General features: G+C 36.3%; 1 protein-coding gene across 1 annotated transcript; it reads left to right on the top strand.

The window, feature by feature from the left end:
* The first annotated feature begins 3,269 nt into the window (after positions 1 to 3,269).
* LOC102661789 (uncharacterized) lies at positions 3,270 to 14,788 on the top strand. The gene is made up of 2 exons (XM_014775159.2): positions 3,270 to 3,961; positions 14,539 to 14,788. The coding sequence occupies exons 1-2, from the start codon at positions 3,270 to 3,272 to the stop codon at positions 14,786 to 14,788; spliced, it is 942 nt and encodes a 313-aa protein (XP_014630645.2).
* Positions 14,789 to 16,130: the final 1,342 nt, after the last annotated feature.

Below are 16,130 nucleotides of genomic sequence, written 5' to 3'. Positions count from 1 at the left end.
AAGCTTCTGCTCAGCCTGTGTCTTTTGTTGTCATCAGATAGGAAGTAGTATCAGAATTGGTTTTAGTAAAGATACATACGTCTTATTATTGTTCTGTAAAATTGATTTTGCTTACAAACTTGGGTTTGACTAAATGTGGTAACAAATAGCTTTTTGTATTAAGTTGAAAAAATTACAATAAGTTTTGCATCAAACTTTCTTTCAGGGTAAAAACATTGAAGCATAAGTTACTTTACTTCAAAATCAATTTTGCAAATGTGTCGAATAGTACCATTTCCAAAATGATTACATTTTGATCAATTTTTTTTGCAAATACTTATCCAAACACACTCAATGTAGTATATCAAAAGCTCTAGAGTTGTGTTTTTGTTAATGATTAATAATCCAATACTAAAGTTGGGAAGTTGTTGTAAGGTTGCAGCAATGTGTACTAATGCAGTAGAAAGTAGAAACAGCTCTGGAATACAATTTATGTGAAATATTATGATATGGAGTTAGTTAGCTGAAGTTTTTCTGAGCTAGGTGTTTGTAGCCTACTATACATTGTGAGTCGAACACCATTTTTTTAGGGTTATGCTTGGCTATTGATATTGTTTTTGCTTTGAATGAACAATATTTCCATCTTTTTTTCTTGTGACTTGTTATTGCTTTTGAAAGGGAGAAAAGAAAGAGAAACTGATTTTATATTTACATATACTTTTACCAAAGATATTGGGTTCTGTTTTTGAAGTTGTGTTGTACAGTTGATATTTATGGTTCTGTTTGTCAAGGAATCAAACTAATGTCGATGCTATTATGTTGGAAATTGATGGAACTCCTAACAAATCAAAACTAGGGGCTAATGCAATATTGGGAGTTTCGTTGAGTGTATGTAGAGCTGGTGCAGGGGCAAAGGGACTGCCCTTGTACAGGCACATCCAGGAGATTTCAATAACAAAAGAACTTGTTATGCCAGTTCCAGCTTTCAATGTTATAAATGGGGGCAATCATGTTGGGAATAATATGGCTATGCAAGAGTTTATGATACTACCAGTTGGAGCAACTTAATTTGTAGAGGCTCTCCACATGGGCAGTGAAGGTTAGAAACCTACTACTTTGTGACTGACTGTAACCACACTGAGGAAGTATGGTTGTGACTTGTCACTGTAATTATGCATCTTTTGTGTGTGTGTGCTGTTCACGGCCGACAAGTGTACCAGATCGCACAAGTAGTATAAAACGGTAAGAACCAAGTATCGAACTCTTGGGGAACTTGTGTTATCTGGCAAGCTATTTCGATAAATAGGCATTTGGTATGAAAATATGATTGTGGTTATGAACAGGTATTTAAACTATCTAGACAAAAAGAAAGAAAATCACGCAAGAGAAATACTGTGTAAAAACAAGTAGAGAATGCGCTGGTCTTCCTCATAGGTTCCTGATGCTAAAAATGATGTTCTCTATTTAACAATGCTCATGCGTTCCTATGTTGTCTCCTGGACTGCTAGACCCTGATTCCTCATGATAGCCTAGCCTAGTCCTGATCAAGTCTCCTCCGCAGATTCCTCTTGTAAGACTACACTCAACCAAGACCACATTAAGAGACACATACACAACTAAGTTCTTGTACCCCGATCCCTTGTGATAGCACAACAACTTAGTCTCGTACTATCAAGGACTTTAGAATCAGATCAGTTCCCACTGTTGAATGACCCTAACAAAGCATGCATCTACGTGATCAAGGTAAAAGGACATTGGAATGAAAAGCAGATAGCACAGGGAACACACAAAACATCATTACATAGATAGAAATATATTTACATCAGGTACCTACAGGGAAGATCCAACAGAGGATTTAGCTTTCCATAGTCTGGGAACCTCCTTTACAACAAAGAGAAGAACAAGATGAAAGACTGCAAAAACACAAGTGGTGAGGATGTCTCCTTCACCTCTAGGATCTCACAATCACTCACAAACTCATCTCAAGCTCTCATAACAGCTTCCGCTTCGAACTCGCATCTTTGCAGATCTTCACATAGCAAAATCTCTCAGAACTCTCTGGAACTTGGACCTTTCTCTCTCTTGAACTTCCTAAACATTCAAAAGCTTCAAGCCAAGGCCAGACTCTCGTGCATGCAGAGGCTTCTTCAAGAAAAATGCCAAACTCCCTTTGCAAATCTGATTTCAAGCTTAAATAGGTGGCCTTGTTCGTGCTCGTGCGCTTAGCGCAGATATAGATTGCTTAGCACACGTTAGTGATTTTTGGCTTAGCGCGCTTCTCTCGCTTACCGGATGAGCTGAAGCGGTGTGCTTGATGACCTGGAGCGGTGCGCTCAGCGAACCTGACAGCTCATCTTCTTCTGGATTCTTCCTCGCGCTTAGCCACTGAGTACCGCGCTTAGCGAATGCTCACTAAGCCAGCATATTGGCTTAGCGAGAAGGTGAAAACAACATTTTTTCTAATTTGCCTAATTAACCTAAAATTGAGAGAAATTGATTATTAAACACGCAAAACAAAAGTATAAATTATCTATTACCTATATTTAACAAAAAGTACTTATAATATTACAAAAACAACTATAAATTGGAGAAGTTTGATACAATATACACAAGTTTTATACACAAAAGTTAGTCATGGATATGCCAACCCAACACAAAGCCCAGCAAAGGGAAGAGCCAATAGACCAAGGAGCCATGGATATGCCACATGTAGCAGAAACTAAGGAGCAAGAAGCACAAATGATATGGGAAATAGCAACTAATTTAGGAGTAACAGGAATAGAAGAACAGGGAAGGATAGTGGAGAAACTCATGCAAATGAAGGATAAAGACCAAAAAGAGACAGCAGGAGTGGGGAATAGGAGCAATAATCCATGAATATTATCACATACAATGTGAGGGGATTAGGGAGGGGGGTGAAGTGGCCTGCAATAAGGATATTAGTCAAAAAAGAGAAGCTGGACATGATTTGTATTCAAGAAACCAAGAAAGAAAGTATTGAGAGATCAATGTGCCAGGCAATGTGGGGGGACACAACAGTCTCTTGGGAGGTGCAGCCAATAATTAATTCTGCAGGGGGATTGCTTTGTATGTGGACTGAAAACACATTCACATTACAAAGGAAAGTAGTGGGGAATGGTTTCATTTGCTTGACAGGCCTATGGATTAAGGAGGCACTGCAGGTTCATATTGTTAATATATACTCACCATGTGACATGCAAAGTAAGAGAGTACTATGGGAAACTATCAAACACCTAAAAACAGCCAATCAGGGAGGACTATGGTGCATTATGGGGGATTTTAACAACATTAGAGATCCGATGGAAAGGATGAAAGTATGCCAAAGAGGGATGAAGGAAAGCAATATCCAAGAGTTTAATGAATGGATAGATGATATGGAGGTGGAGGAAGCGCCATGGATTGGAAGAAAATTTACATGGTTTAGACCCAATGGCATCGCAAGAAGCAAGTTAGATAGATTTCTAGTCTCTCCAAAGTGGCTTACAAAATGGCCAGGCAGCATCCAACACCCATTGGATAGAAATTTTTTTGGCCATTGTCTGGTTTTGCTTAGGTCAAAGGTTGTAGATTGGGGACCAAAGCCATTCCGGGTCCAGGATTGCTGGCTTCTAAACAAATCTTTCAAGTCAATAGTGAAGGAATGTTGGTTGTCCCAACAGCAGAGTGGGTGGGGTGGATTCGTGTTGAAAGAAAAAATAAAGAAATTGAAGGAAAGGTTGAAGACATGGAATAGAGATCGGTTTGGGGATACTTTAAAGAAATACAAGAAGATTGAGGGAGAACTAAACCAGTTAGAAGTGAACTTGGCTGATAGACCACTCTCTCCTCAGCAGATGATAATCAGAAAACAACTTCAAGAAGATCTATGGATAGCTGCACAATCACATGAATCTCTACTAAGACAGAAGGCAAGGGCCACATGGGTCAAAGAAGGCGATTGTAACTCAAGATTTTTCCATTTGTTGGTCAACACAACACATAGAAATAACAATCTGAATGGAGTCTGGATCGAGGGCTAGTGGATTGAATAGCCGGTGAGGGTAAAAGAGGAAGCTAGAAGATTTTTCATGCATAGATTCCAAGAGGCTGATCAGCAAAGACCCCATCTGGATGGGATTGGCTTCCAGACAATTAACAATCAACAAAATGATATGTTAACTGCCAGATTTCAGGAGGACGAGGAGGTAAAAAAGGCAGTATGGGGATGCAGAAGCCAGAAAAGCCTAGGCCCAGTTGGAATTAATTTCAAATTCATCAAGACATTCTAGAATCTAATAAAACCTAATGTACTACGATTCTTGGATGAATTTCACACCAATGGAATCATCCCAAGGGGGTGCAATGCTTCATTTATAGTTTTAACCCCCAAGGTGGCAAATCCCAGGCTCTAGACGAATACAGACCGGTATCACTGATTGGGTGTATGTATAAGATAGTGGCATAGCTGTTAGCCAACAAAATGAAAAAGATCATGCCAAGTATAATAGATGAGAGGGAGTCCACATTCATAGAGGGTAGACATCTGTTACAAAGTGCATTGATAGCAAATGAGGTGGTGGATGAGGCAAAAAGAAGAAAGAAGTCATGCATTGTCTTCAAAGTGGATTACGAGAAGGCATACGACTCGGTATCTTGGGAATTTCTTTTCTATATGTTGAGAAGGCTGGGATTCTGTCCCAAATGAATAAAGTGGATAGAGGGGTGCTTGAAATCCGCATCTATTTTAGTATTGGTAAATGGTAGCCCTTCATCCGAGTTCTCACCACAAAGAGGTTTAAGACAGGGAGATCCACTAGCACCATTCCTATTCAATATTGTGGTGGAGGCACTGACTGGACTAGTGAGAGAGGCATGTAGCAAAAACTTATTTAGGGGATTCAAAGTGGGCTCAAACAGTGTTGACATAAGCATACTCCAATACGCGGATGATACAATATTTTTTGGAGAGGCATCAATGGAGAATGTGAAGGCACTTAAAGAAATTCTGAGGTCTTTTGCACTTGCATCAGGCCTGAAAATTAATTTTGCAAAAAGTAGTTTTGGTGCAATCGATATGTCGGATGTTAGACAAGTGGCCTCAAATATCTTAAGAAGGGGGGGTTGAATTAAGATATTCCAAACTACTTCCCCAATTAAAAATCTATTTCACTTTTTATTCAAGTTATGAATTCCCTTAATGACAATCTTCTTAAATATTAATTCAAATAAAACAATTTGAATATGAATATAAAGCAATAATAAATAAAGGAGATTAAGGGAAGAGAGAATGCAAACTCAGTTTTATACTGGTTCGGCCACACCCTTGTGCCTACGTCCAGTCCCCAAGCAACCCGCTTGAGAGTTCCACTATCTTGTAAATTCCTTTTACAAGTTCTAAACACACAAGGACAATCCTTCCTTTGTGTTTAGAATTCCTTTACAACAAGAGACTCACAGTCTCTTAATCCCTTAGAGAATGAGAAGAAGAAGAAGAACAAATCTCTCTAGAAAGAGATGGATTTTACAGATTGAGCACTCAAATAATTCCTTAATGAATTGCAATTGAATTGGCCAAGGAATTCTTAAGAGGATAAAATGAATTTGCTCTTTGAGAGGATAAACACTTGTTGTTTTTAAAATCTCTGAGCAAATTCGTGTTATAAGTCACATATATATAGACCATTGGTGGTCATGAATAAAGCCTTTGAAAAGTTGTGACTCTTAGAATTATTTTTCTGAAAATCCTGTCTGGTAATCGATTACAATAATTGTGTAATCAATTACAGCTTTTAAAATTTGAATTAAAACGTTTATTAACTGCTGGTAATCGATTACCAAAATTATGTAATCAATTACACAGTCTAAAATTTCGAATTCAAATTTTTGTAGTTGTTATAAAACGTATTTGGCCACTGGTAATCGATTACATCCTCTGGTATTCGATTACCAGAGAGTAAAACCTTTGAGAAACACTTTTTTAATTTAAATCACTTGGCCAAACCTTTGCTAATTCAATTAGGAATTCCCTTCCTAATATTCTAGTGATCATCTTGATGTTGTGACTTGTAATCTTGAAGTATTGTCTTGAATTTAATCTTGAAAAGCTCATTTGCATCAATTGCAACACATCATCATGATCATCATCAAAACATCAAAGGCAATTGCATCTACAATCTCCCCCTTTTTGATGATGACAATACAATACCTGAAATCAAGATTCAAGCAAGCAACAAACAATTGTATATAGATAAAATGTGCGTTTACTCCCCCTATATTTCGGAATTTATGATCACTTGATATCTAAGGTTGTTAAGCTTTTTCTACAACCTTTTTCTCCACCTTTGGAAACATCAAAAAGCCAAAGAACTCGAGAATCAACACAAATATAATAATGGAGTAGAAAGATATAACAATGGAATAACGATGAGGCATAACCATCCAAATTCACAAACAAGAAATAATCAACCAGAATCCAAATAACTCAAAACATCAACAACCACATAATGTCAAAAACCACAAAATATCCAAGACTGAAATTTTAAAAACCACAAGATAAATAAGCAAAGTACTTAACATAATGAAATTAAACTCTAAGAGACTAAATAGCCAAAATACACGGCTTAAAAAAACATATAATCAGAAACTAAAATCTAAGAAGACGGAGGTGGTGGGGGAAGGTCGAAACTCTGACGAATGTATCCGACATCCTCTTCAAGCTGTGTAAGGCGAATGTCCATACCGGCAAAGCGTGAATCTAACGAGTCGAAGCGGTCACCAACATAAGAATGAAGACCCCGTAATTCGGAGAGGACTTCATTCATGAGTGCGGAATCTTCACGTTGAGGGGGAGGTGAAGGAGTACGTTCATCTTGAGGAGGGAGTGCATCCTTCTTCAGCCATTGACCATTCCGATCTTTACGGTACCCAAAGGAGGTCACTGCACCAGCACCAATTGCAAAGGAACGCTTGACTTGAACAAAGGGTTCATCATCAAGCGGAATTTGAAAATGACGCAAAAACAGAGTAATCAAATGTGGATAAGGAAGAGGTGCATTGGCCCGTAATGCCTTATGCATTCGGTACCGAACCAAATGGGCCCATTCGATCTGACGATCGGTAAGAAAAGCCCACATAAGAATCAAATCCTCCTCAGAGGCTTGTGCTAAATTTGAAGACCGAGGAAGCAAAATTCTAACAATGATATAATGCATGATGCGATTATCAAATGCTAATGACCCGGCCAGCAATCTACCGGTCATTTCAGCTTGATCATTGCAGACCATGCGACGAGCATCATGACTCGAATAATCGAATTTCCAGTCATCAACAATGGTGCCCTCAAAAGGTGCACCTTGACTGGGTAAATGAGTCAAAGAAAAGAATAGTGACTGATCAATGACCATAGAAGTACCATGCACCTCAGACATAATAATACTATCCTGAATTTTTAAATTGCAGTAGAAGACCTTTACAAGTTCAGGATAATATGGCAATTTTAATGACATGAAATCAACAAGACCAGAATTTTGAAACACTTGATAATAATCAAACGTTTCATCATTAAAGAATTCTACGTCTAGGTACTTAGGGTCTAAGATTATTCTAGAAGAAAACTGAGAAAGGTATCGTAGACGCTGATCATCGGATGAAAACAAAGTTGATGATCTTGGAGATGACAAAGAAGGAGGAATAGGTGTTGTGGGTGCTCTGGATGGGCCGTGGCGGCGATGGGCAGCGGCGGTAGCGGTGGAGGATGATCCCTTTCTCTTCTTTGATGGCTCTGCCATTTGATGAAGTTTTTATAGATTTTGATTGGTGGAAGTGAAAGAGGAGTGAAAAAGAGGAAGATTGGGCTTTACGGGACGTGATTTGGTGAAGAATTGAATGAGAATCGAAGGTTTGAAGTTCTAGGTATGGAGGAAAACGTGGAGGAGGCTTTGGCTGCGCAGCAGCTCTGATTTCGTGAGTATTTATAGAAGATGACACATTGTAATCGATTACAGGTATTGGTAATCGATTACAGGCCCAATAAGCCTTCTGGTAATCGATTACAGGATGTTGTAATCGATTACAGGCTGCCTGTTCATGTGTAATCGATTACACTGGATGGTAATCGATTACCAGAGTCTATCCTAGGCTAGTTTCTTAAGAGAATATCTATATTTATGCTCAAATACATCCTATATGACTAATTTTCACTACTAATACACTAAATTCAATCATTCAATTATTATATACACAAGAAATCATAAATTCTATCATAAAAACAAGAATTCAAACATGATCAAACAAACAAAATAATCTACAATCAATTAGTAAGAGTAAATCAACCAATCAATCAACCAATCAATCCCTATTTTTCTAAATCTCTTACATCTAAGAGACCTAGTTCTCTTCTAATAGAGAAGAACACTTCCTTGGGGAGAGGTTTAGTGAAAATATCAGCAAGTTGATTCTTAGTATCAACAAATTCTAATACACAATCTCCCTTTAGGACATGATCTCTAAGAAAGTGGTGTCTAATCTCTATATGTTTAGTTCTAGAGTGTTGAACTGGGTTTTTGGATAGATTTATGGCACTAGTATTATCACACTTAATAGGTATGCGATCAAGAATGATGCCATAGTCAGATAATTGTTGCTTCATCCATAAAATTTGTGCACAACAACTACCGGCAGAGATATACTCCGCTTCAGCAGTAGATAAAGCAACACTGTTTTGTTTCTTACTATGCCATGAGACAAGAGCCGATCCAATGAATTGACAAGTTCCACTTGTACTTTTTCTATCAGTTTTAGATTCGGCAAAATCAGAATCAGAATATCCTATTAAGTTACATGTTGAATTCTTAGGATACCATAATCCTAAATTGATTGTTCCTAATAGATATCTCATGATTCTCTTTACTGCACTTAAATGTGATTGTTTGGGGTTGGATTGAAACCTAGCACACATGCATACACTAAACATAATATCAGGTCTACTAGCAGATAAATAAAGAAGAGATCCGATCATACCTCGATATTGTTTTATGTCTATAGACTGACCAGATTCATCTTTATCTAAGTAACAATTAGTGCTCATCGGTGTAGACATGTGTTTTGCACTATCCATCCCAAATCTTTTGATCAATTCCTTGCAGTACTTGGATTGATTGATGAATATACCTTCTTGAGTTTGCTTGATTTGTAATCCCAGAAAGTACTTTAGTTCTCCCATCATTGACATTTCAAATTCACTTTGCATATCAAGGGAAAATTCCTTGCACAATGAATCATTAGTGGATCCAAAAATTATATCATCAACATATATTTGAACCAACAAAATATCATTATGCTTTCTCTTTATGAACAATGTGGTATCCACTTTACCTCTGGAGAAATCTTTTTCTAGAAGAAAATTGCTTAAGCGTTCATACCACGCCCTAGGGGCTTGTTTCAAACCATAAAGAGCCTTTTGTAATTTATAAACATGGTTTGGTTTATCAGGAATTTCAAAACCAGGGGGTTGTTCAACATATACCTCTTATTGAATTAAACCATTTAGAAAGGCACTCTTAACATCCATTTGATAAAGTTTAAAGTCCATTATGGATGCATATGCCAAAAGCATTCTAATGGCTTCTAATCTTGCAACAGGAGCATATGTTTCTTCATAGTCTATTCCCTCTTCTTGATTATACCCTTTTGCTACTAACCTGGCTTTATTTCTAATAATTATACCATGTTCATCTAATTTATTTCTAAAAACCCATTTTGTTCCTATGACAGGATAATTTTCAGGTTTTTCTACTAATTTCCACACATTATTTCTTTCAAATTGGTTTAGTTCTTCTTGCATGGCAATGATCCGATTATCATCTACTAAGGCTTCTTTTATATTTTTAGGTTCAATCATAGATACAAAAGCCATATTATTGCATAAATCTTTAAGTGAATGTCTAGTTGTTACCCCTTTTGAGATATCACCAATAATGTTGTCGAGGGGATGATCTCTTGAAGCTTTCCATTCTCTTGGAAGTTCATTATTGGATTTGACTTCTTCTTGAGAATCTTCATTGTTTCCTTTATCATTTCCTTTGGAATCTTGTTCATCAATATTCATATGTTCTAAAGAATCTGCAATGTCATCTAGCATATTCTTTCTTGACAAGATAACATTAGATTCATCAAAGGTAACATGAATAGATTCCTCGATATTCATAGTTCTTTTATTATATATCCTATATGCTTTGCTTTGTAATGAATATCCAAGAAAAATACCTTCATCAGATTTTGCATCAAATTTTCCTAGATTATCTTTTCCATTATTGAGCACAAAGCATTTGCAACCAAAAACATGTAGATGAGAAATACTAGGTTTTCTACCATTAAATAACTCATATGGGGTTTTCTTTAAAATAGGTCTTATTAAGGCCCTATTCATGATGTAACATGCAGTATTGACCGCTTCAGCCCAAAAATACTTTGGAAGAAAAGTATCATTTAATAAAGTTCTTGCAATTTCTTCCAATGACCTATTTTTCCTCTCAACAACTCCATTTTGTTGAGGGGTTCTTGGTGCAGAAAAATTATGTTCAATACCATGTTCATCACAAAATAATTCAAAATCTTTATTTTCAAATTCACCCCCATGATCACTTCTAATGGATGCAATCTTGAGATTTTTCTTGTTTTGTATGACTTTAGCAAGTTTCCTAAATGCTTGGAATGAATCACTTTTATGTGTAATAAATAATGTCCAAGTATATCTAGAGAAATCATCAACTATAACTAGAGCATAGTAATTTCCTCCAAAACTCATGGTTCTAGATGGACCAAATAGATCCATATGCAATAACTGTAAGGGTCGAGTAGTTGAGACAACATTTTTATATTTGAATGAGACTCTTGTTTGTTTGCCCTTTTGACATGCATCACATAGTTTATCTTTTTCAAATTTCAATTTAGGCAAACCAACTACTAAATCCTTTGAAATTAATTTATTTAGGTGATCCATGTTTATGTGAGCAATTCTTTTATGCCATAACCATGGATCATCATCTTTACTAAGAAAGCAATGATTGTTTTCTTGTTTTATGCTTAAGTCTATCATGTAAACATTATTGACTCTATGTCCTACATGCTTTATATTAATGTCATGCTTATGTTCTATAAGACATTTCTGAGAATCAAATGATACTAGATAGCCTTTGTCGCATAATTGACTAACACTAAGCAGGCTGTGCTTAAGGCCTTCAACAAGTAGAACATTTTCAATGGAGTTTGAAGAATTTGTACCTATTTTACCCACTCCAAGGATTCTACCTTTGTTGTTGTCACCATACGTTACATGCCCGCTTTTCTTTGGAGAGATATGTGTAAAATTTGATGCATCTCCAGTCATATGTTTTGAGCATCCGCTATCTATGTACCACTTCTTTCTCAAAGATACCTGCATAATCAAGTTTTTGACTTAGGTACCCAAATTTTATTGGGTCCTTGCATGTTAGTATAAACAGAGGATCCTTTTGGGACCCATATCATTTTAAGGTTACTATAATTTTTCTTGAAGTAGCAAGTTGATATGCCATGTCCTCTTCTTCCACAGTAGAAACAAGTGATAGAATTAGAATTACATTTTTGTGTGGAAGTGGAAAAGTTTTTATGAAACTTTTGTTGTTTTTCAGATTTATACCCTAGTCCATTTTTATTAGACACATATCTTTGTTTACTTAATATAACATCTAAATTATTTCTACTATATGAAAATTTTGCAAGTGAATTTTTCAACTCTTTAATTTCTTTTACATATTTATCACAACTACAAGAATCTGTTATTTTCTTGTCATTAATAGTGGAGGTATTAACTTTTTCATTTGTTTTAGAAATTGAGACTTCATTTCTAAGAAGATCTAATTCTTTGTTTAATTTCAAAATTTCATTTTCTAAATTTGAAATTGTTTTCTTTGATGATGAAACTAATTTTGCAAGTTTAATTGATTCTTTATGCAAATCAGCAAATGCATCTTGCAATTCATCAAAAGAAATAGATAAGTTATTTGAAGATGTTACCTCTTCATCACTTTCGTAACTTTTAGCCATAAGACAGAGATTTATCTCTTCATTTTCAGAATCTTCAGAGGATTCCAAATCATTTTCATCCCATGTGATGTATGCTTTCTTCAGTTTCTTTTCATTATGATTTTTCTTTTCAGATTTTTCCATCTTTTTCTTGAAGATGGGACAATCAACCCTCAGATGTCCAGGTTGATTGCATTCAAAGCATTTTAAAGTAGAGGATGAATTTTCAGTCCTTCTCTTTGATTTAAAATTGGGTCGCCTCTGATTTCCTCTTACTTTAAGAAACTTGTTGAATCTTCTAACAAACAAACTTAGATCATCATCATCATCTGGATCATTATCCTGATCACTTTCTTCTTGAATTGAGGATGATGCTTTAAGAGCAATTCCTTTCTTTTTCTTGTCGTTTTCTTCGTGTTGATGTAATCTCAATAGTTCCATCTCGTGTTCCTGCAACTTTCCAAATAAAGTGGAAAGGGACATATTAGACAAATCTCTTGATTCAGAAATGGCCGTTACTTTGGGTTGCCATTCTCTACTTAAACATCTTAACACTTTGTTTATGAGATCCTCATTTTGAAATTCTTTGCCTAAGGCTGCTAGATGATTTACTATATGTGTAAATCTCTTTTGCATGCTTTGAATATTATCATTTGCATTCATTCTAAATAATTCATACTCATGAGTTAGTGCATTTATCCTAGATCTTTTAACATCTGTAGTTCCTTCATGTGTTAATCGAAGAGTGTCCCACATTTCCTTAGCACTCTTACAATTTGAAACCCTGAAATGTTCATCCATTCCCAGGGCAGATGTTATTATGTTTTTGGCTTTTAAGTTGTATTGTACTCGTTTTCTATCCTCTTCAGACCATCTATCTCTAGGTTTTTCTATGGTTATGCTTTCACTTGATGAACTACCATCTATTAAAACTCTTTCTACTGTGGTGGGTATATAAGGCCCTATTTCTATGGATTCCCATATATTTAGATCTATCGCCTCAATAAAAATTTGCATTCGGGTTTTCCAGTAGTGGTAACCCTCTCCATTAAAGATTGGAGGTCTATTGATAGAATTCCCTTCTGGAAATAAGGAATTTGCTGAGGCCATCTTTTTCTTGAAGCTTCTAAACTTTATACAAGAATGAAGCTCTGATACCACTTGTTAGACAAGTGGCCTCAAATATCTTAAGAAGGGGGGGTTGAATTAAGATATTCCAAACTACTTCCCCAATTAAAAATCTATTTCACTTTTTATTCAAGTTATGAATTCCCTTAATGACAATCTTCTTAAATATTAATTCAAATAAAACAATTTGAATATGAATATAAAGCAATAATAAATAAAGGAGATTAAGGGAAGAGAGAATGCAAACTCAGTTTTATACTGGTTCGGCCACACCCTTGTGCCTACGTCCAGTCCCCAAGCAACCCGCTTGAGAGTTCCACTATCTTGTAAATTCCTTTTACAAGTTCTAAACACACAAGGACAATCCTTCCTTTGTGTTTAGAATTCCTTTACAACAAGAGACTCACAGTCTCTTAATCCCTTAGAGAATGAGAAGAAGAAGAAGAACAAATCTCTCTAGAAAGAGATGGATTTTACAGATTGAGCACTCAAATAATTCCTTAATGAATTGCAATTGAATTGGCCAAGGAATTCTTAAGAGGATAAAATGAATTTGCTCTTTGAGAGGATAAACACTTGTTGTTTTTAAAATCTCTGAGCAAATTCGTGTTATAAGTCACATATATATAGACCATTGGTGGTCATGAATAAAGCCTTTGAAAAGTTGTGACTCTTAGAATTATTTTTCTGAAAATCCTGTCTGGTAATCGATTACAATAATTGTGTAATCAATTACAGCTTTTAAAATTTGAATTAAAACGTTTATTAACTGCTGGTAATCGATTACCAAAATTATGTAATCAATTACACAGTCTAAAATTTCGAATTCAAATTTTTGTAGTTGTTATAAAACGTATTTGGCCACTGGTAATCGATTACATCCTCTGGTATTCGATTACCAGAGAGTAAAACCTTTGAGAAACACTTTTTTAATTTAAATCACTTGGCCAAACCTTTGCTAATTCAATTAGGAATTCCCTTCCTAATATTCTAGTGATCATCTTGATGTTGTGACTTGTAATCTTGAAGTATTGTCTTGAATTTAATCTTGAAAAGCTCATTTGCATCAATTGCAACACATCATCATGATCATCATCAAAACATCAAAGGCAATTGCATCTACATCGGAGAGGTGGAACTTTGATGCAGCCAGATGTTTGAACTGTGGTTTATTGTCCATACCATTTGTCTATCTAGGTATACCTATAGGTGCAAATCAAAGGAGGGGCAACTGTGGGAACCTATCATTAAAAAGTGTGAGAGAGCCTTATCTAAGTGGAAGCAGAGACATCTTTCCTTTGGGGGGAGAGTGACCCTTATCAAGTCAGTCTTAACTTCTATTCCCATTTACTTTTTATATTTTTTCAGGATCCCCAAGAAGGTGAACGACAAGTTAGTCTGCCTGCAATGTAGATTCCTGTGGGGAGGAGGATCAGACACAAACAAGATTGGTTGGATCAAGTGGGACACAGTATGCCTTCCAAAAGAAAAAGGTGGATTGGGTATCAAAGACATAAGCACTTTCAACATGGCTATGCTTGGCAAATGGAGATGGAACTTATTTCATGATGAAGGACAACTTTGGGCGAAGATACTGGTGTCTAAGTACGGAGGGTGAAGGGGTTTAGAAGAGAACACTACTGATAGTTTTGAGTCATTGTGGTGGCGAGACCTAAAGTCGATTTTCCAAACAACACAACAAGGTGAGGAGGTAATAAAAGGTGTAAAATGGAGGGTGGGGTGTGGGGACAACATAAAATTTTGGGAGGATACGTGGTTAGATGGAGAGACATCACTGGTAACGAAATACCCTAGACTCTTCCTAATTTCGTGCCAGCAAAACAACTTAATCCAGAAGATGGGAGGCCATAAGGAAGGGGGTTATCATGGAGGAGACAACTGTTCGGAAACGAGATCCCAATGGCTGTTAATTTCCTACAAGACATTGAAGGGAAGACTATCCACACATAGAGAAGAGATGAATGGGAATGGATGGCAAATCCAAGCGGGAGATACACTACACAATCAGCTTACAATTGGATGAGGAAGATAGCAGTTGAGGGGATTCAAGATCAGGCTTTCGAGGAGCTGTGGAAATTGAAGGTGCCACTTAAATATGGGTTGTTTGCATGGAGGCTGCTTAGAAATAGGTTGCCTACTTAAGCAAACTTACATAGGAGACAAGTCTAGCTTATGGATAGGAGCTGCCCATTTTGTACAAACATGGAAGAGGAGGCAGGACATATGTTCTTCCACTGCAGAAAAGTCATACCTATCTGGTGGGAAACACTATCCTGGGTGAAGAATTCTACAGCTCTGTCGTATGATCCAAGAAACCATTTCCTACACCATGGATCTATATTGAATGAGGGTACTAGGGCTAATAGATGGAAGTGTTGGTGGCTGGCAGTGACTTGGACAATTTGGCAGCAAAGGAACAAGATGATATTCTCAAATGAATCTTTTGACAACAACAAAGTTATGGAAGACGCAACTTTTCTGTTGTGGACATGGTTGAGGTACTTGGAGAAAGATTTTTCTATGCACTTCAATCAATGGACTAGTAATCTTAGAGTAAGCATTTTGTATCAGTAAAGATTGGCAACATAGCATGTTAATACATTTCACTAATATGTTCTACCCTGGTTGTGGTTCCAATCTAGACTCCATTTAGTTTGAGTCGGAACCATCCTTCGGGTAGTTAACCATATGTATACTAGTACCTCTGGTACTCTTTTATTTATATAAAAAGTATTATCTTTTGCTGATAAAACAATGCATCTTTTGTGTGCATTTTTCTCATTTTGGCATTCAACGTGATGTCTGCCTTTTTCGTCAATAATTCAATTGTTTGGTGAGTGTGAATTGATGAGTTCGGATATTAACTTCTGTGCTAATATTAGGTTCTTAGGTAGGTATTACATATGATTTGATAGCTAGTCTTAATTCCAATTTTCCTG

The sequence above is a fragment of the Glycine max genome, chromosome 4, assembly GCF_000004515.6.
Source record: "Glycine max cultivar Williams 82 chromosome 4, Glycine_max_v4.0, whole genome shotgun sequence".
Lineage (NCBI taxonomy): Eukaryota > Viridiplantae > Streptophyta > Magnoliopsida > Fabales > Fabaceae > Glycine > Glycine max.
Note: the sequence above shows the minus strand (reverse complement) of the source record. Positions and strands in the feature narration are given on the sequence as shown.

Coding starts and splice junctions, on each gene's coding strand:
- LOC102661789 (XM_014775159.2), top strand. CDS start 3,270: ATGGGGGATTTTAACAACATTAGAGATCCGATGGAAAGGATGAAAGTA. Junction 3,962..14,538: donor AACTCAAGATTTTTCCATTT/GTTGGTCAACAC, acceptor ATATTTTTTCAG/GATCCCCAAGAAGGTGAACG.